This window comes from Periophthalmus magnuspinnatus, chromosome 17 (assembly GCF_009829125.3).
Source record: "Periophthalmus magnuspinnatus isolate fPerMag1 chromosome 17, fPerMag1.2.pri, whole genome shotgun sequence".
Taxonomy (NCBI): Eukaryota; Metazoa; Chordata; class Actinopteri; order Gobiiformes; family Gobiidae; genus Periophthalmus; species Periophthalmus magnuspinnatus.
This window is the reverse complement of record NC_047142.1, coordinates 25,051,766-25,072,210: the sequence shown is the minus strand read 5'-3', so window position 1 is coordinate 25,072,210 and position 20,445 is coordinate 25,051,766. Positions and strand designations below refer to the sequence as shown.

Here is a 20,445-nt window from a genome sequence, read left to right as displayed (position 1 = left end):
AAAATACATGATATGTATTGAGTTTGAGTTGTTGCTTAATGAGTTGAAAGGCCAAAAGTGGCATCAGCAGTATCCCAGGCCTAATATTAGGATTAGCACTAGTCTGACAACATCCAAGCACATTAAAACCTCATTATGTTCTATTTTAGTACCTCTTTTCATCACAGAATCTCCGACTGGACTCTCTTTGCCCTTAGTTTCCCCTTTGCCCTTTCTGCAGTGAAAACTGATTATGCATGTAGATATTGTCCATGCCTCGATATAGACTGGCTGGTGGACTCTATTTGTTGATCAAACAGAAAACTCTCATTTGTGGAGTTAACATTTAACAGAGAGAATCCAGGCTCTTGACCTTGTTTGGACAGTCTCTCTGGCTTCCATTAGAAAGGAATGAAGAGAATACAAATACTAGAGGTCTCATCTTTTTGAGTAAGATTGTGTAATGATTATCTGGCCAAAAGTAATTAGACTTCAAGGTGGTTCTTTATAGGCTATACCAATTTGACATTAACTTAACTTTTTTTTCTACAAATATTATTCTTTATTCTTATTTTGATCAATTTAATTTCAATTCTGTTTTCATATTGTATTTTTTGAGCTTCTGTGTCTAAGTAATTACTAATCAGAGCAGTGCTCTTGTGATTGGCATCATCAAAAGTTATTCAAAGAAGGAACACGGATCAACCAGCAACAAGTGAGACTAGAACTGAGATCAGATTGGCCTTTATGGCTCAGGGTATTTCAAGTGTCCAGAGTGATAAGTACTGCACTGATGACTTGTGCCAGGCTGATTTTGGACATGTGGAAGGAAGCAGAGACTCACTACATTGAAAATAAGGGCAGAGAGATCGATGGACAATGCTGCATATGAGAGAATATTGGAGAGGGTGAATGTGGATGTTATGTGTGTAGAACATTTTAAATGTCTGTGTGTGCTCGTATGTTTTTGTTTTGTTCTAATATATATATATATTTTTTGTAATTACTGTATATTAAAAAAACAAAAAAACATAGTCCTTCATGTTAAAATCCATCAGACAAGTTACTAAAAGAAGGTTGACACTAATTATGAAAGAAAGATGTGAAATACTCAAACCTAGACCCTAGTTGTTACGAGAGGTTGGGATGGAGGATCATGTCTGATTGGACTGAACTGAACTTAGCCCTAATACAAAACTAGGCCACTTTTCTGTTTGAAAATCGGATACAACTACACCACAGACCATGACCTTAGCACTACTTATTTTAAGTAAGGGCAAAATCCTAACTAACTATTAATATATAGTATATATGCTTTTTGTAGCTGTATTTTTAATGTTTGCATATGTTCAGAAGAAACAATTATATCATTATATACAAACTACTTAAAGGAATTGATCTGGGTAAGTTAATAATTGATTTGACTCTACTCATAGTTTAAATAGTGAGGTTTTGGAGGAAGGTGAGTAAAGTCAATGAGGATTACATGACTGACTATCAACATGAGGAGAGATATTACATTAGGCTTACTGTTTTTGTTGGTCGTCCAGAACCATATCTTCTGTGATGAACATACAATTTCACCTACAGTTGAAGTTCGCTCCCATTTCGCTTTGTTGGATGAGGTCCGACTGCTGGCCACAGGTCTTCTCCAGCTGGGCCAGAGTCTGAGGGAATTTGTGCAAAAAACAAAGGGACAGATAAATGACATTGTAAACAAGCTGAACATCTTTGACCGCTCGTTCTATCAGCTCTCAGCGTTGGCTAGTGAGATTAAAGAGGAGGAAGAGGAGCTGAAGAAAACTACAGTGGTGCTGAAGGCCAGCAATGAGGAGATAAAGGATTTGTCCGTTCAGATTTACTCCAAAGTGGACACGATCCTGCAGGAGAAGAGCCGTCTGCAACATAAAGTGGAGGGTTTGGAGGAGAGGCTGAGCAGCATGTCCCAGGGGCTGGTCACAAGCGAACAAGTGGAAGAGATTACTGCTCTCAGGGTGAGTAATAATAGACCTGTGCACATAAAAATAGGATCATAATCATAATCATAATAATAATTTTCTTAGAGCATATAGATCACGATTGTAAAGGTGCCTTAGGTTGAGCTACAGGGTCTCTCGCCTGCTTGTTTCCATGGAGATGTTATTGCTTTGCCTTATTACTTTCAAGATTAAGGCACTAATCTTGTCAATCTATGGCATGTAGTCTAGCAGATAACACCACCGGGCAAAGTTAAAGGTCAGATCTGTGGTGGGGCGAGCCCGCATATAGTAAGAAAGCATGTTTTTCAAGGTAAGACACTTGTAATTGAATAAATGCATGACAAATAACTTAAATTCTATACTGTGGATTATTCCAGGCAGAGCAATAACTGTCACCATGGAAACAAGCTGGTTGTGGTCCTATAACTAGAAGGTTACATAAAGCACCTTTAGCAGGATGAGGGTAGAACTGCATAAGACAGAAAGCCCCAAATCAGAATATAATTTACTAGCAAGGACCACAATGGTAAACAATGAAGATATTTGTTGATGATATGAAGAGATGTGAATGCTGGGTAGATGGGGGCTATGTCTCAGGTTGTTAGCCCAGAAAATTCAGCAAAGAACGAATGAAAGATGAACAAGAGTCATGGGGTAGGAGGGAAGGGCTTGTATAAATAGGGTTTCTGGGTAATTATAGGTGTGGATGAGGTGGGCTGTGATTCGCTGGAGAGAAGCAGGAGGAGGCTGAGGCGTGGTCCTACTCCTGAATCTCAGTCAATCATATTAACTCCATTAATGCAATTAACTTTTTATATCGTCCAGGCATATGTAAAACTCAGTATTAGACAGCAATGAAAAAGTGAAATATTCTGCATTTATTATTTGTATTAGTGTTTTGTTTTTTTTTCTTTTTGCAGAAGACTATCTACAGCCAGGAGCAGAGCATTGCAGAGCTACTGAAGGCTGTGAAGGAACAAAGTCACCAGCTGAATCAACAAAGGTCCAAGATAAAGATTCTCGAGGACAAAGTTGGTGAAAGAAAGCCTTCAAGATTAAAGATTTCATTTGTCAGATAATGACAGATAATCAGGTATTCCCCAAAAGAGGTTAAGTCTGCTACTTTTTGACAGGTTGCAGCCAACGTGCATCAAGCAACCACTGAAAAAAACTTTAGCATGTCCAACAGTGAGGTACTGTCACTTCCTCCTTATCGATTTTCTGAGAAGACTGGATCCAAGTTAATGAGTAAGACATACAATATATAACTGTCCACATTTTAAGTGTTTTCTAATACAGTATAACATCATCATTATAGGTTTGCCAGCAGACTGCAGTGAACTATTTAACCAGGGAGAGCGAGTGTCTGGGGTGTACGTTATAAATCCAGGCACGTCTGAGCCTTTTATGGCTTTTTGTGACATGACCACAGGTATTCAACTCATGTTTCAACCTTTACTCAGAATTAACTAACAAATATTACACAAAATTGACTCCTGTGAGCTTTAAGCCATGTTAGAATGCTGTTACCTCATCAAAAACATGCCAGGAGTTGTGTTTTGTTTCATTTACACATGTTTGCATAACCCTTGATCATTAGTCTCAAAAGCTCAATATGTTCTGTTCCACCTTATGATGTCATGTAGTGGTAGGTAACAGCTACAGTAACCTTTTGTTTAGTAGAGATCAACAATTCCAGGGATGAATTTATTCAAATGATTCTATGATTCAGAAGGTGGAACACTGTGTTTTCTGTTTGAGACCCTGACTCACCCTGAATAAGCAGGATTTGTTTGTTAAACATGTGTGAATGAAACAAAACCCAACTCCAGGTGTGTTTTTGATGAGGAAACAACAATATAACATAGATCAGAAAATAGTGTAATATGTTTAAAATCCAGGTCTATAAATATTTATTTCTGAAAAGGGGAAACTGTGATCCAGAGACGAACAGATGGCTCGATAAATTTTGATCAAAACTGGGAAAAGTATGAAAGTGGATTTGGAGATTTACAAGGTGGGTAGGAGGAAATATAAATCACATTTGCAGTATTTCTACCTGCACTTTGACTCAGAGACGTCTTGTTGAACTGCATTGATTGTTTTATCTTTCTCACAGGGGAGTTTTGGCTGGGCCTCAGTCGTATCCACTCCCTCTCTGTCCAGGGAAACTCCGTCCTCCACATCCATCTGGAGGAGTGCAAACAGCTCCGGCGAGTTTTTGAATATAGATTTGCTCTTGAAGGCCCACAGAGCAACTATACCATTCATCTTTCACCACTGTCTCACGACCTGCCCGATGTCATGGGTAACCAGACAAATACAACGTTTTCCACAAAGGACAGGGACAATGGCAAACAGCATCATCACAACTGCATCCAAGACACAGGTAGAACTCAGTATACAAAATATATAATAATTAATCAGTAGTCTATTGTAGATGTAAAAAGCACATAAAACCAGTATAAGATGAGATTCAAATCTTGACAGCATCATGTATTTTACAGTGTGAACTAATTCAAAATTTGACATGTAAAAGGTGTATCAAATTTATTTGTAACTTGTGTGATATGAATTCTTCTTATAGGTGGATGGTGGTTTCATCCATGTGGAGGCACTAACCTAAACGGGAAATACTTTAAGTCAAGGAGGCGTCCAGGGCAAAAGAGGGGGATCCAGTGGAGAGCAGGGCGAAGGGGCTCATCCTCTTTAAAGTTCACCCAAATGTCTGTGGGGCGTCTTCAGCTCTCCCCTCATCTCTGATCCTCGAGGCCTCCTGGGTGGAGAGGGATGGAAAAGATTTGCAATGTGCAGCGACCTCTAGTGGACTACATAGGATATAAAAAAACACATGAAAAATAAGATGTTCTCAGTGAACTGTTGTGCCATACCCCCGGATGGGGACAGGAGCCTTTAGCGTTGTATGAATTTTATAGGAATGTCTTAATTTTGTTTATAAAAAACAGTATAACAATATAAACCGATATTAATTAAACTATACAGATCCATAAAAAGTTATGATATCATGTGAAAACCACTTTGGGTCATATTGACCCAGGACTTTTTATTGTTATATGTTCTGGAAACTAGATATTGTCAGTATCAACTAAACATTTAGAGTTTTATGCTTGTATTATTTAATAAAGTAAATAAACAACTTATACAAATAAATCTGAATATGCACGCAAATATATTCAAAAACAATATACATCTTTAACTTTTAAGTTATTATTACTTGTCAATCTACTTGATCTGTATACTGTTTTTCTGTTTATTGTTTTTAAAACAACACTTCACTATAGGGGGCACTGTTGTCCAGCAAAGATTCACTACTAAAGCTGATAGACTTTGAATGTAATTGAACTGCTACTAAACATGCTATTACAAATTATTATGTCATTTTCAGTATGTTTTAAAGCACCCTGCGATCATAGTTAACATTTTCTGCTCTCCCTTTTGGACATTGTGCTCCTGAAAAAATGCTGCTTCATAGTCACACTTCCCTTTACACATCATTTACTGTACACTGCTGCAGCACTCACACCCACATAAGTTTCTCCCATAATACCTAAGCCACACCCCCTTCTTTGTGACTGGGCCCAGAGCCTTGACAGTGATATCCCTGCACATGTGTGGGGCAGCGTCTTCACTTTGCCACACACTGGTCTGAACTCAAATGTTATTTTGGGATTCAGAAGTCCCCATGTGCTTCCTGGCTGCATCGCATTATAGGAGGGGCTAAACCTTCACCCTCCCATTCTAAGCCTATGTAATGCCCCCATGTCGATAGGCTGGGGAATTCCTCTCAACAATAGCTCTCCAAACTGCAGAATTAGACTGAAGTTTCCATAAAAGATGGATACTGGCCCTCTGCAGGTGCTCACAGTGGCCACAGCTCCTTATCCGGACCAGAGACCAGGCACCAGTGGTCTCAGGAAAAGGGTCTCTTTGTTTCAGGCCAGACCATACTATCTGCACAACTTCATCCAGAGTATCTTCTCCTCCATCGACCTGCGCGACCGCCAGGGATCCACCGTGGTGCTTGGAGGAGATGGGCGATTTTTCAACAGAACTGCCATTGAGGTCACTGTGCAAATGGCAGCAGCCAATGGGGTCAGTGCTTTGTGTTCTGCTGTGGGTTTGTTTGTGTGAAAAGCATGACTCATGGTTAGAAAGAAATAATTACAACATTTTTCTTTTGTTTCTTTCTCTTTCTTTCTCTTTTATTATGTTCATGAAGACAACTGACCTTACCTAATCAAGCTGACTACTATTTAAAAATCTTTTTGTTGCTATGGGACTGAATGAAGTGATTGCACAAATAAACAATATACAATTAAATACCAATATCTGAGAAGGAGACACATCATGTTACTCTAATGATTGACTGTCATGTGACTGGCTGGGACTGTCGCTTGTGTACTGAAACTGAATACAGTGTTAGTTTTTTGAAGTGATATGAAACACTTACCTAATATTTAATGATGCCTTTCCCTCACAGGGATAAATTAGGATGTGCACATGAGCTGCTTTCACATCTGTGGCATTTGTACAGGTGGGGCGTGTCATTATAGGTCACCATGGGATACTGTCCACACCCGCCCTCTCCTGTGTGATCAGGAAATACAAAGCTATTGGCGGCATCATTCTCACCGCCAGCCATAACCCCGGGGGACCAGAGGGATACTTTGGCATTAAGTTCAACGTGGCAAACGGAGGTAGGGTAACTGGAGAGGCCAGAGCACGCAGTGGCACAGGCCAAGTGAAAAATAGTGTGAGGAGAGAAGTCAGAGAGACATTTAACAAGGCTCAAGTGTACCGTGCTTGGATAAAGACTTTGTCTGGACGGGCAGTGCATGATAATGCTCTAGCTTAGCAGGACACTCTCTGAATGTTGATGCGCATTTGTGTCATAAACAGTCAATGCATAATAACATTCCATTTCCACTGCACGATTCAAATATTGACACTTGTTTATATTCAGGGCCAGCTAAAGAGGCTATTACCAACAAGATCTTTCAGATTAGCAGAGCCATTGAGGAGTTTGCCATCTGCCCTGGACTCAGGGTGGATCTGACCACCGTTGGCAAACAGTCATTTGACCTGGAGAATAAGTTCAAACCCTTCAAAGGTGAACTGTAGTAAAAGTATCATCAATCTGCCATTAAGTTTTTGTTATCTGTTTCAATCTTTCCCTATGTCTGTTTTAGTGGAAATTGTGGACTCTGTGGAGTCATATGCCAATCTTCTGAGGAACATTTTTGACTTTGCCACATTAAAGGAACTTTTGTTCAAAGAAAATCAGATCAAAATCAGGGTGGACGCTATGCATGGAGGTAACACTGCTACTATCACTATGTTAATCTTCAAGACAATTTTAGAAGAAGTTTTAAGGTCTACCACTAGTTACAACCAGTGGTGAATTAGAATGGCTATTTTTAGTCTCCCAAAACACTGAAACTTATCCTCAAGTAATCCAAAGAACCAAAACAAAGCATTAATACTCGTCACCGTTTGACAGTTGCTGGTCCATACGTGAAGAGGATATTGTGTGAGGAGCTGGGCTGCCCTGCCACCTCAGTCATTAACTGTACCCCTTTGGAGGACTTTGGGGGGCAGCCTCCTAATCCCACATACGCTGCAGACCTGGTGGAGGACATGAGGAGTGGACTGTGGGATTTTGGTGCAGCCTTTGATGGTGATGGGGTTTGTTAACAAAAAAAACTATAGTTTTGATTTTAAGACCTTGTACAATGCCAATAGCTTATTTTATGAGCTGTGTTTTTTCACTGTGGCTGTTTAGGATCGTAACATGATCCTGGGTAGGAATGGCATTTTTGTGTCACCATCCGACTCCGTGGCTGTAATCGCGGACAACATCTTTTGCATCCCGTACTTTCAGCAAACAGGGGTCAGAGGCTTTGCCCGCAGTATGCCAACAAGTGCTGCTTTAGACAGGTAATCCCAAAAGGCTGGTCCATAATTCTAATACCCATTGTTACGTTTATGTTAGTTAAGATTATATTGTATTGTGGTAGGCCTATAAATAAGTTTTGTTGTTTGCAGAGTCGCTAAGGCGACAAAAATACAGTTATATGAGACTCCCACTGGCTGGAAATTTTTTGGAAATTTGATGGATGCAGGTTGTCTGTCTTTGTGTGGAGAGGAAAGCTTTGGCACAGGTACAAATAAAGACGAAAGTAAAATCTCTGTATGTTAAGAGAAATTACTTAATGAAGTTTGTACATCAGGAAGTGACCACGTTCGTGAAAAAGATGGGCTTTGGGCTGTGCTGGCTTGGCTGTCCATTCTCGCTGCAAGAAGACAAAGTGTAGAAGACATTCTTAAAGATCACTGGTTAAAATATGGAAGAAACTACTACACAAGGTTTGTTATTGTTAGTTTACACTTCTATAAAATTGTTAGTTGCAGCCTAATCATAGGCCACATACATACAGTAATATTTGACTGTTTTGACTTCAGATATGACTATGAGAATGTAGATATAGACACAGCCTGTGAAATGATGGAAGACTTGGAAATATTGATCACAGACAAGTCGTTTGTGAGACAGAGATTTGCTGTGGAGGATAAAATCTTTCAAGTAGAAAAAGCTGACAACTTTGAGTACACAGACCCTGTCGACAGCACCATCTCCAGGAACCAGGTACATGCTAGTGGCTCATTTTTATGATGATATGCTATTCCTGTTAGGACGATTTTGGTGTATTCAGAGGCTACGGGAAATTGCACACTTTAAAGCATTATTCTGTTAGCATTCTGTGTCATGGCACTATGTTCTGAAAAGACATCTATTTTCTCATCAGGGGTTGAGGATAATCTTCTCTGATGGCTCTCGAATCATCTACAGACTCAGTGGAACGAGCAGTGAGGGGGCCACAGTCAGGATATACATTGACAGCTATGAACAACACAATGTTTTTCAAGATACTCAGGTACTGTGTACTGCAATCAGTGAATTAGTCTGCACAGTGCATTGTCTGATATTATACTGACAAATGTAAAGTTGGGCCTTGTTCAGGACATTTTGGATTGTCATGATAGAGAGGGGGCTATATAATTCTGAGTGAATCACTGTTTTTTAAGTATTCACACTGAAAATATTGTCCAAACCTACCTTAAGACATACGAACATTTTTGTTTCTGTTTTTGTTATGACCTGCCCTCTAGTTTGTCAGTTTAGAATTTTGTGATGTCACATGAATTATGATGAATTCTTTAAATTCCAACGATTTTACTATTGTTATTAGCAGTATAAATTTGTAATCTTAAAACTAATGGTAAAATCATATCTAAATATTAATATGCACATCATACTGTACCCTGAAATTATAATGTATAAGGTATTTATTCACAGCTGAATATTCAAGAGCATCTGGAAGCCAGGTGTTTCACAATAACCATAACGTCTTTGAACAGGTGATGCTGTCGCCCCTTGCAACCATCGCAGTAAAGATTTCTCAGCTGCATCACAGAACAAGACGAACGGGCCCTTCAGTCATCACATGAAACTGGACAGATTTTGTATTACTTAACGTCAATGAACTTTTAACTTTTGCACAAACTGAGCGGCACTTCCATACTATATATATTATGAGTACTACTTACTGCTTGGGCAAAAATGTATTATAGTGATTGTACAACAATAAACTTTTTACGTTTGTTTTTTTAGCACTTGTGATTTGTGAAAATCATATCAGTCGTACATCAGCAAGCATGTGGTTAAAAATCTGACTTTTAGCTAGGGGAAATTGCTGTTACTCTATAAGCCGATTCATGCTAGGAATTTCTTTTTAATCAAATTCTCATCACAGACATTTTTTTTTTTATGAAAGAATTGGGAATTTTCATCCTTCGCGCCTTTTAATAATATGTGAATCATCCAGTCTCACTCATTTGGATTAAAATTTCACAGTCACTAATGTCCTGAAATTGAACTTATGGAGGCATGTTGGGGAATAAATGATGCACAATGTGAAATATTCACATTTGAAAGTGAGAGGTAGCCTAAAAATTTTGTTTAGACCTACTTGCTGGGAATAGTCTGCTACTCTGAAACAAAAATACCTTATGTCCATGCAGCCAGTACTCGCCAGTCTAATCAGGATCCAGTAACATCTCCATCTCTGTGATCAGTGATGCCCTTTGATGTTCTGCCACACTGTCCTGGTTTCAGCTGCAAATAATGCTGCAAAAAACAGACAGCAATGCATTAGGTTCAATAAGCCATGTTATAAACAATAGGCCTAGTAATATAGCCTTATCCTAGGAGGTTTTAGAAGGCCTGGTAGTCAAAATCTACTTCTAAAATCTAGTTATAATTTTAATAGTTAGGATAAGTATTACATAAAAAACAAATAATTATTTAAACTTAGTAGTTTCTTAAATTTCTTAGCTACAAAACCCCCATGACAAAAAATCCCGTGCTAAGTACTTAATAGCCATCAAGTCACATGTTCTTCCAAAATGAGACGGTTTAACCTGCCTTTATTTTAACCACAACATCACAATTACTCTTCGCACCCTCCTCTTCAGAAAACCTTTGGGAAACTCGATGAATAACTTTTTGAGCAAGTTTTTTTTTATTCGTCAATTAGCGCACTGTGTCTTTAAGAAAGTCACGTGACATCAAACAAGGAAACAGTCGGAAGCAGGAAGTTCGTCTACGAAGAAAGAGCTGTGCTAATAAACAATACACAAAGGAGCTAAACTCTTCAGGAAAAACGCAATGGCTGGTATAAAAGGTACGTTTTATCGACACATTATGTATCAAAGAATTATTTACTGAGGATGACATGATTCATTTGGGCTACTTTCTTTTTAAGGAAACTTTGTTAATCCATAGTTTCCATTTCCATATTGTGTTTGTCCCTGTCTCTACTCAGTCATCGAGTTTAGAGATGACTGCTTTTTGTTTCGTTTTAGCTGTAGGCCATATGAAATAATGAATTACATTGATTAGGTCGTATATTTTTAATATCTTTGCAGCACTTGTTGGATTGTCCTTCAGTGGTGCTATAGGATTGACATTTCTTCTGTTGGGATGTGGACTGGAGCAATACGGGTAAAATTTAATTGGTGATATGACATTGAGCAATATTTTGAGTGAGAATAAGAATTTCTTGAAATACTTTGTAACACCAAATAACTTTACTATTTCTGCACAGGGTGTACTGGCCTCTTTTTGTTCTGATTTTCTATGTCCTGAGCCCCATCCCGACCTTCATCGCAAGACGTGTCAGTGATGATGACTCCTCTAGTAATGCCTGCAGAGAGCTGGCTTATTTCATAACCACTGGCATTGTTGTATCAGCTTTTGGGCTTCCTATTATACTTGCCCGCACCAGCACTGTGAGTCCTGGGTTCTCATTATTTACATTTATAATTAATTATTAACTTACTAAATATTATGACAAAATCAAAAAGGTTATTACACAGTATTGACATTTTCTGCAAAAATGTTTTTTGTTTTGTTTTGTTTGTCTTTATGACAAATACGAATTTCAAAATCAAAATTTATTTATACAGTGCTCTTTTATACGTAGCATTTAGCCCAAAGTGCTATACACAGACAATTAAAATAATTAACTCACACCCATGCAGCCAGCTTTCCCCAAGCAGATTTTGCTTTACATGGACAATAAAAAATATTTCAGACACAAATAAAAAATATGTGTTTGTTTTATCCAAATCAGTGGTTCTCAAACTGTGGTATGTAGGTGCTATGCAGGTTCCACTACAGTTCTTGTGTTTGCATAATTTGAAGTCAATTTTATCCTTATTTTTATCCTCCTTTGAGTTGGTCCTTGTTTCGAATGACTGTAGCAATAATTTAGTCCTATTTTAAACCTAGTTTACACCCAGTTTTGACCAGTTATAGAACTGGTTTAGATCTTGTGTTACTTGGAAGGTTAAATATTTTTAGATGGTACTTGGAGCATAGGTTTGAGAATCTACATGATATATTTTTGGCAATATTGCTGTGGCTCTGTGTTAAGTGTGTGTTTTAAATTACAAACTTTTTGCTCTTGCAGATTCAATGGGGTGCTTGCGGACTGGTGATGACTGGAAACGCCGTAATTTTCCTCACCATTCTTGGATTTTTCATTGTGTTTGGAGGTGGCGATGATTTTAGCTGGGAGCAGTGGTAGAGACCAGTAAACACACAACAATAAAAAAAAAAGTATGTGTAGGTGGATGGTTGAATGGACAGAGTGCAGAATAACAGGCTACTGTGTTCTGCACTGTGCATGGGTTTGCTCAAGTGCCTTATGTCTGAAAGCATATACAAACACTAAATTGTATACTTTTCTATTGTAAATACGCTGCTTTATTTTATACATATATGCAGCATTTCCAGGCACATGTTGGTAAACAGATCTGTCTCGCTTTAGTCTAATACTGTAACTCCAAATGGCCCTGAAAGGCAGTTGTATGCCTACAAACGTAAAATATGGGCTTTTTTATCTTTATTGTCGGAGGATTATATATTTAAGATGAACATTCTGTTAAGTAGTTTTTTCCAGCTTGAAATTGTCCCAATAGATGTGCTAGTACACACAGTGCCTTTACAGACTTTCCATTATTCTAAATCTTTGTCAGGAAAGGGATACTCACTGAATATCATTTTGATGCAGCCACATTCTATGAGCACTCAATGTTTAGACTGAGATGTCTCTTCTGCAGTTTTCTTGTTTTTGGATGAGGCAAGATACCACATATTTATCGATGCTATACAATACACAGACAATTATAAACTCTTTATTTATCTGTACATACTTTCCACCGCTGGTGCAATGTTTACATTTTCACCAAAGATGACTGATCCACTGAAGTGTAGGTTATGTGCTACATTGCACTGTGATCCTGTATAACTTCCAGGACTTTCAAAACATTTATTTTTTGAATGTCATTAGAAAATGTATTTTTAATACAAGTTATTAGGTTCATTCTTATTCTGCAGAACCGGCAATTAAAATACTCATACAAGTTTGTTAGTACTTTAGCAATACTGCCTTACTGTATTACAGCAATTATTTAGGCCATTTAACAATTCCAGTGTGTGCTTGTTGTTCGGTGTATTTTTGATATACAAATATGCCCAATAGACATTTGTATCCCTAAAGTGTTTTAACTGTGTAAAATTGTATCCCCTTTTGGACAGATTCTTTTGGTTATTAGATGTATTTATGTTGTTCATTTTTAACTTGAACAAAATAAATTGAAATGTAGCATGGTGCAATAGAGTAAAGCAGTCTTTGAGAATGAGTCATGGAGCATGTGAAAGAAGGGTAGGTTTTTCCTGTTGTGTCTCACTGATGTTGTTCCTTTATACACTGGTAAAAGCCCACATCATCCATTCAGATGAAAGCCTTAACAAGCTGCAAATTGCTAAAGGGGTTCATTTTGTGAGTGTTTGAACAGATAGCCTAGATACTGGTTTGTCATTTAGGTTATGAAAATGGATTTGGTCTTTGTAAACAAGCCCTTGACAAATGCAGATGTATAATCTAAATTCATGTGGCATCTGTTCTGGAAAAATGCAAAGGGAAGGACTAGACACTTTTTCTTTTTTTTTCTACACAAAGTCAATTGCTTCTTCTGACATTCAAATCCCTTCCATCAGTTAGCCTTTTTTAATCAGGAGATGGATGCTTATACGAGCATTTGTATTGTGTGTTACTGTTTTATGAACCAAACCTCTGACTATGAAAGCATGATTTACAATATTCAAAAACACACTATGGAGTTGGAGGCAACGAATGAACTGTGGGACTCTTCCATCTTTTTCCAGGACAGCTGCTGTTGCCTGGCAACAAAGACATCAAAATTATTCAGACTGGAGTTTGGCCTTGAATTCACAAAGACTTATTTATCCGAGATTGCCTACTTTAGTTTACATGACACACTATCATATTGAGACCAGTACTTCATCAGGGTTAAATGTGTAATAGCCTACAAGTTTTATTGACCAAAAGCAGGAACACAATTATTGTGCACGATAATTGTGTTGTACTCAATGCAATATGTTACATTAGGCTTCCTATATTTCAAAGATAAACTCACAAAAATAGCACAAGGACAATGTGCACCTCCACCCGTAGTTACTGTAGCTCGTGGGAGCTTTGAACTGTCGGGGGGAGGGTGGGGGCAGAGCAGGGCGTGTGCGGTGACTGCCATTGGCGAGGTACGGCTGTGCAATGCAAATCGATTCGCTGTCGGGGTCTGAAAATGGACCAAGCGCGAACGACACAAATGGGACGTAATATAAAGGAGGGAAACAGCGTGCCCAGTCCGTGCGTCTCCGGCAGGAGAAACAACACACTGGATCACACAATCACAGCGTAGCGCCGCGGGCTTTGTGGAGACATATAACTGGTAAGGAAGTGTTACTACTGGCATTTATTCATTAACAGCATATTTGCATCTTGTGGTGGCAGCATTGTGTCTAACCTTTTGTAGTTTTGACGGGCTGCGTGAAGTTGTCCTTGGTTCCTCGCTGAAAATAGACTTTGTTCATCGCAAGTGGCTTTTCTGTTAAACACCACGCTACAGTGCTGTTACAAACGTGACAAGCATCCACAGATTTTTTTTTTGTTTGTTTTGTTTTTGCTTTGCTTTAAAACAATGGATTATCTGCAACTCATTGAAATTCTTTTGACTGTGATCACGCGCAATTATCCACCGCCACGTTTTACGCAGACCACAACAAAATCTCGCTCTCAGATGTAGAGAGTGTGATTTCTATTTACAAGTCCGAGTCAAATGGGGTCAACCACAACAGGCAGGATTAATGAGCGCAATTAAACGTAAGAAAACGTGGCTGGGGCTGGTGAAAATCATAATAAGCAATACGCGTGGGCTTTGTTATAGCTTCCTTTTCCAGTTTGGCTCAGTCACATGTTTTTTGATCAGGTGACCTTATTTTTTAGAGAGTTGTTTTTGTATTGGGTTACAACAATAGGATGAAGACAGATTTATTTTACATCAGCATAAAGTCCAAGGGTGTTGCTCTGAGATTAGATCATTTGGAAAGGTGAAGAGAGGGGGTGCTGAGGCTAGAGATGCCAAACATGAAACCAGAAGGACCAATAAGGATGAGGGGATGGGGTCATGTGAAAAACTTAGAGACAGATGGTTTGCTATAGCAATCCCTGAAGGGAGATGATAATAAGAGTTTTGATACCGTTTACTATGTTTGTATGGGTGTTACTTTGCACAATAGTCTAATAAAATGTCTAAACTGAACAACCTTTGATAATATAAGGAAAATACTCAATATTTGAAAGGTACCAGTATCAATTTCAATACCATAATAACAATTAAAACATTTTAGCCAATAGAAGACATAGCAAAACAAGAGTATTTTCTGACATATGTGGCCTTATACTTGATACTGACATTGATCAAGATGACCCCTCTGAATTCTGGACTGGTCAAATGTTGTCTTATATATTAGCTATTTATATTTTTAGTATTGATACTTGGTCTTAAGTTTTATTCAAGTTTTAGTATCAATTAGCTTGTGAGTGTTGTTTTGTGGCAATCCTAGTCTGTATTATACTTGTTTATTGACTCCCTGTCATCTTTCTAAATTCCATCTCTATCATACTCTAACTAATGTACTGTAATATTCCACTTTAGTTGCCCTCAGTAGCACTGTGATCCTATTGTGCATTTGAAAAGCATATTGGCCTCTATAGTTTTATTCTCAGTGAATGCCAACAGAATGGACCATACCCGTCAGTATTTTTGTTGCCAGAATAATGACTCATTTGCTGGACAGTGTTGTTACTGCTGAATGGCTTTTGTGATGGTTTTCAGGATAAAAATGCCACCGTAGCTGATTGTACAAGTTAAGCATGCACCAAATCCCAAGTGAGCAGTGGTGTGAGTGGGCTGCACAGTACTGGGCTTGGATTGTGATAGTGGTCACACATTGAGAGCCAAGTTCCCTGACGTGAAAAGAGTAATTGTATCGCAGCTTTGAGGAGTCAGAGCATCCCATCATACTCCTGCTATCTTTCACACAATCCCAGACAAGTGCCTTTGCCCTCTCACACACGATTGTCTTACAATCTCAATTTTAAGTGTTTTTACCTGTAATCTGAATCCTCTACAAAGTAATGTATTTGAGGCTGTTGGTTCTGAGGAGTCACGATGTGCTCCTCCCTAACACTGTTTGTATGTTTGTAACATACATTCATAATAATAGTTTTTTATTGAATAAAAATATTGGTGACAATAAGTTCTGATAAGTTATATCTGAAGTCAAAATCAGCTATAAGATGAGAATTAAAGACTTAACCTGTCGGTTTGTTACATAAAAAATTGGGCCCTTGGCAGTTTTCAAGATCAAATATTGTGGTGCTTGTATTTTCGACAGATAAAAAATACACTTATTTTCCTTGTTTTAGAACATGAAAATCTAAAACTGTGTTACTTTTCTTGCATTCCAAAATAAGCGAAAGACTGATCTAGCAGAATCTAGTAAGAGTTCACAACATTTTCTCTGTTAACATGTTCTCTTGTATGTAGAATAATGCATACAGAGAACATGCATTTTGAATGTTCTGTCTGCTGTCTTATTTTGATTGAAATCCATTACACTTTCCTCTCGCAGTGTACAGAACTGTTGTTTAAAGGTGGAGGTGGATCATATTGATTTGTCCTGGTCGTCTTCAAGAGCAGATCCAAGGACTATAGCCCATGGCCTCAAGCACAGATTCATTTCTGTCTCCGTTTTCAGCTAGAGATAGAATTATTTTGGCTGTAGCTCTGACACTGCTATAGTTCCTTGTTGGTGTTCCTTTGAGCTATTTTGGACCTTTAAGCTGAATGGTTTATTTAGCAGATGGATGTGAAAAAGTGAAGCCTCTTTTGTGACAATATCAGATTGGGCTCTTAGTGATGTTTCATGATACACAGTGATAATTACTTTTAGTGGCAGTGGGTGTTTTTATTTGACAGCTCGATTACCTTCTCATTTGTTGTTTCTTTTATATTAAAGAAATTCAATCAACAGTGACTCTATTCACATTCAATTTATTTATTCTCCTTTACTCTTGTCAATGTGCCATTGTGTTGTCTGTCCACATCAGGTCATGTTGAATTATCTGGCAACAATTTGATTTTCATTCAAGTCGATGCTCAGTTAGAAACTTGCCCATTTTCTCTTAAAAATGTAACATCTGCTAATTATCTCTGATTGCTTTTGCTAATAAACAAAAACACACTCATTAATTTAATGGTTATAACGTAACCTTGAGTCACCTGCCTGATGTGGAACAACTCTTTTCTGCCTACACACCGTACGAACACAGTGTAGGACGCAGTGATAAGATAAGAAGAAACAGTACTCTTAAGCTTGTACTTCAGGAATGCAGTTATATTATAAGGATAAAGCCCTGCAGAGCAGTGGCTTCATCTGATGTTTGCTAATGAAGTAATTCAACAGATTTTTCTACACGTAAATTCACAGAAATCCACTCTGTTGTACACCAAACCACAGACACCATACAATTTTGCAGTTTTGAAACCATGCTTATTTCTCTACCCGTTCCTCCCAGCCCAAACATACTTATAGACATTCTAAACACCGACGCACTCCAGCATTATAGAGCCATGGTCCAATGGCTCCATAATGACCAATGCATTTCCTCTGTGATTGTAACTTGAAACTAAAAGATTCAAGGTTTAAGTGTTTGTGCCCTGAGGAGCTTACTGTAACCACAACCTTGATAGATTCTTGTCATTAATTTATCTGTTTAGTGTTCTATGATTTCCTGCTGTGTTGGGCAAGATCCTTCAAAAAAGTAATTGGTTATAATTCCCTCCTACTTTTCCCCCAGAGTTGTGTTAGTACCTGCTTTACTATGTGATGAAAGTAACTAATTACCAGATAACGTAACTATTAAATTATCAGCAAAAAAAATCCTCAAAAATACACCCCAGCTCTTTTTTAGCTATATTCAGCCTTATTTGTTAAATCACCAAATGCACTCCAGCGTTATAAGCTATTGTCCTCAACAGAGCTCAGAATCACCAATATGGACTCACAACTGTACAGTCACAAAAACGCAACAGCTGCAACAACTGTCCCTTTGTGGCCAAACAGCGCATTTACCAAATGTAGTCAGAACATTAGAAACATGTGCTCGCCACATGACCGTGCTTATACACTTGTAATATCTGTTTAGCGGTTCACCTCTGGTTTTACATTAACTGCACTACAGCAGTGTGAGCAAAACACCACTTTCGCATCGCTGACGTCTTTTTAGCAATCTGTAAACTCCAAACACACGTGTCACTCCCGCTGTAGTCATCTGTTTGTACTCCAGTCACAAAGGAGTCACCAAATAACAATGTGTATATTCATAAAATCCAAAAGAATCTGCATATTTCCTAGGGATGCACTGATACAATACTGGTTTTGGATATTGGCATTGACACTGTAAAATTTGCTGGTTCGGGTTTCCAAATATTAGTTCAGCTGATATCCTAGTTGGACATATAGATTAATGTAATAAAACTGTTTATTGATTGTAGTTGGCCCAGAAAGTCTGATAATGTTTGAATGTTTATTTATGTAAAGTTGTTCAGCAGTTGCTCAGTAGCTGAATAGCACCTACAAAACATATTTCGATCAGTTCTGTCTTATTAAATTTGTATTAATTTAAGTAAAATGCTGCTGCACTGGAATCGGTTAATATTGAGTATTGGCAGATACTTAAAGCTATAGTGTCAGAATCTGTATTGGAACTGATTGGTGCATCTCTAATATTTCCTCATGTGCTGAAAACAGCGAGCATACGCCTGTTTCTCAGAACTAAACCAATGAAATGTCAGGAAGGTCTTTATGGCAGCCTAGCGCTGCTTTTTATTGGTCACTTTTACAGTCAAACTCCTTTTTTAACCAACCATGGTCTTTAATTCCTCATCCCGGACTTGTTTACTTCCCAAAGCAAAGGAAAGACTTTGCAGTTCCTCTGAATGAGACGAGAGGGAATCTGCTCTGATCCCTGTTGGGACACACAGTAACATAATGAGCCCCGTTACATTGGACTCCATTGTTACTGGCAAAAATAACGTCGTTATTAAAGCTGTTATAGTTAAATGGCATTATTCCCAACACTGCTTCAGTATTTTAAAAACATTGTATTTATTGTTCCACTTCTTCAAATTGACTCAGACTCTATTGTTGAAAGGCACAATAGCTGTGGGTGTTCATCAGATTGTTGATGTCGTGAGTGACAGTTATTTGCATCCTTCCAGACAGAATTCATGTGAATAGAATATTATCTTGCTGTGCATGTTTTGCCTATATTCAAATATGACGCAGTTGCTTTGACAATAGTAAATGAATATCAACTTTTATGTTTTATAGGGGCAGTGATTTGCATAATAATTTGGCATTCGTTTTGCATCTAATGCCCTCCCAAATACAGCCAAAGTGATCTCTAACAGGGGACCATTTTTCATAGTAAATATAATATTTTTTCTTTCGTTTTTGTCATAAGTACTGATTTTTTATTTTGTGGTAAGATTGAATGATGGGCCAAATACCTAAAAAATGCAAACAGCATTTGGGATTAGTGATTAAAAGTTCATGTCTTGGTAGTATACAGAAGACAGCAGCATACTAAAGCCTTATTCTTGCCTTTCTCTTCTACCTAAATTGTTGCTGTTTTTGAATGTGCAATAAAACTGTGCTGTTGGGAAACCTTGAAAAGTTTGAAAAATAACCCCCCCAAAAAAATGAAGAAGCACCAAGTCATTTTCCAGTAAGTGGTCTCGGAGAGGGTCCTCCGTCTGTATGTGACAAACAGCACACTTTAAGTAGCCTTCAGGGAGGAAGAACAGCTGCTGTGTGCACTTGGCGACCAAAGTAGCTGCAAAAGTAATCAATTCAGTTCAATTTATTTTTCACAATGGTCAATGTTATATAAGGCACATACATACACCCACATGTAGTGTATACACAGGCACATTTACACAGTCAAGTTTTTCCATACTACATACATAAGTGTATATTGTCCACATACATTTCTGTTTACATATGTATGGCAGTATATAAATGACATCGTGAAAAATATGGACACCCTAAGAAGTTGTGTAAGTTTATGGAATGAGGTTCATCACTGCAAGACAAACTATTTGATGCCTTGACAGGTAGTTATGTTTTACTTTATCTCCTTTCTTTCTTTTGCCATTTGAGTTTGACATGTTGTTTTATGAAAGAAGAGAAGTTGCAAGAGAGAGAGAAAAAAGTAAAAACAGACAAAAAAAGTATATATACAAATAAAATTAAATAAAAGAGAGAAAATAATGATAATAATAATAGAATAGTACTATAATGAAATAAGATTAAAAATTAAATACAGGGTTCTTTGTGTGTGTTTGGTCACTATATATATATGCTATACTGTACTATCGATTTTATGCTTACAGAGAATCAAGATGCAGC

The 20,445-nt window shown here is 37.9% G+C and overlaps 4 protein-coding genes across 4 annotated transcripts in view; all 4 read left to right on the top strand.

Annotated features, from left to right (window-relative positions):
• Positions 1–1,443: 1,443 nt before the first annotated feature.
• Positions 1,444–5,144, top strand: LOC117384893 (angiopoietin-related protein 3-like). Its single transcript, XM_033982059.2, has 7 exons — positions 1,444–1,973; positions 2,879–2,989; positions 3,092–3,206; positions 3,277–3,390; positions 3,886–3,975; positions 4,078–4,347; positions 4,546–5,144. Exons 1-7 carry the CDS (start codon positions 1,482–1,484, stop codon positions 4,719–4,721), a joined length of 1,368 nt encoding a protein of 455 aa, XP_033837950.1. The 5' UTR covers positions 1,444–1,481; the 3' UTR covers positions 4,722–5,144.
• A 466-nt stretch (positions 5,145–5,610) lies between these two features.
• On the top strand, positions 5,611–9,614 carry LOC117385644 (phosphoglucomutase-1-like). The gene is made up of 11 exons (XM_033982944.2): positions 5,611–6,071; positions 6,514–6,676; positions 6,943–7,089; positions 7,169–7,294; positions 7,480–7,664; positions 7,762–7,916; positions 8,025–8,140; positions 8,210–8,345; positions 8,442–8,625; positions 8,786–8,914; positions 9,399–9,614. Exons 1-11 carry the CDS (start codon positions 5,814–5,816, stop codon positions 9,486–9,488), a joined length of 1,689 nt encoding a protein of 562 aa, XP_033838835.1. The 5' UTR covers positions 5,611–5,813; the 3' UTR covers positions 9,489–9,614.
• A 968-nt stretch (positions 9,615–10,582) lies between these two features.
• Positions 10,583–12,905, top strand: LOC117385647 (leptin receptor gene-related protein). Its single transcript, XM_033982948.2, has 4 exons — positions 10,583–10,723; positions 10,968–11,043; positions 11,147–11,330; positions 12,014–12,905. The coding sequence occupies exons 1-4, from the start codon at positions 10,708–10,710 to the stop codon at positions 12,128–12,130; spliced, it is 393 nt and encodes a 130-aa protein (XP_033838839.1). The 5' UTR covers positions 10,583–10,707; the 3' UTR covers positions 12,131–12,905.
• A 1,245-nt stretch (positions 12,906–14,150) lies between these two features.
• Positions 14,151–20,445, top strand: part of LOC117385830 (cAMP-specific 3',5'-cyclic phosphodiesterase 4B-like) — a 39,961-nt gene continuing 33,666 nt past the window's right edge. The window contains exon 1 of the mRNA XM_033983166.2: positions 14,151–14,357. The gene's annotated coding sequence lies outside the window, so the exon portion shown is untranslated. The remainder of the gene's footprint in view (positions 14,358–20,445) is intronic.

Bases quoted from the DNA above. Each gene is read 5' to 3' on its own strand.
- LOC117384893 (XM_033982059.2), top strand. From the start codon at position 1,482: ATGAGGAGAGATATTACATTAGGCTTACTGTTTTTGTTGGTCGTCCAG. The intron at 3,391-3,885 runs GTATTCAACTCA...ATTTCTGAAAAG, and splicing joins TTTTTGTGACATGACCACAG to GGGAAACTGTGATCCAGAGA. The intron at 3,976-4,077 runs GTGGGTAGGAGG...TCTTTCTCACAG, and splicing joins TGGATTTGGAGATTTACAAG to GGGAGTTTTGGCTGGGCCTC.
- LOC117385644 (XM_033982944.2), top strand. From the start codon at position 5,814: ATGGATACTGGCCCTCTGCAGGTGCTCACAGTGGCCACAGCTCCTTAT. The intron at 7,917-8,024 runs GTAATCCCAAAA...TGTTGTTTGCAG, and splicing joins ACAAGTGCTGCTTTAGACAG to AGTCGCTAAGGCGACAAAAA. The intron at 8,626-8,785 runs GTACATGCTAGT...TTTTCTCATCAG, and splicing joins GCACCATCTCCAGGAACCAG to GGGTTGAGGATAATCTTCTC.
- LOC117385647 (XM_033982948.2), top strand. The intron at 11,044-11,146 runs GTAAAATTTAAT...ATTTCTGCACAG, and splicing joins TGTGGACTGGAGCAATACGG to GGTGTACTGGCCTCTTTTTG. The intron at 11,331-12,013 runs GTGAGTCCTGGG...TTGCTCTTGCAG, and splicing joins TACTTGCCCGCACCAGCACT to ATTCAATGGGGTGCTTGCGG.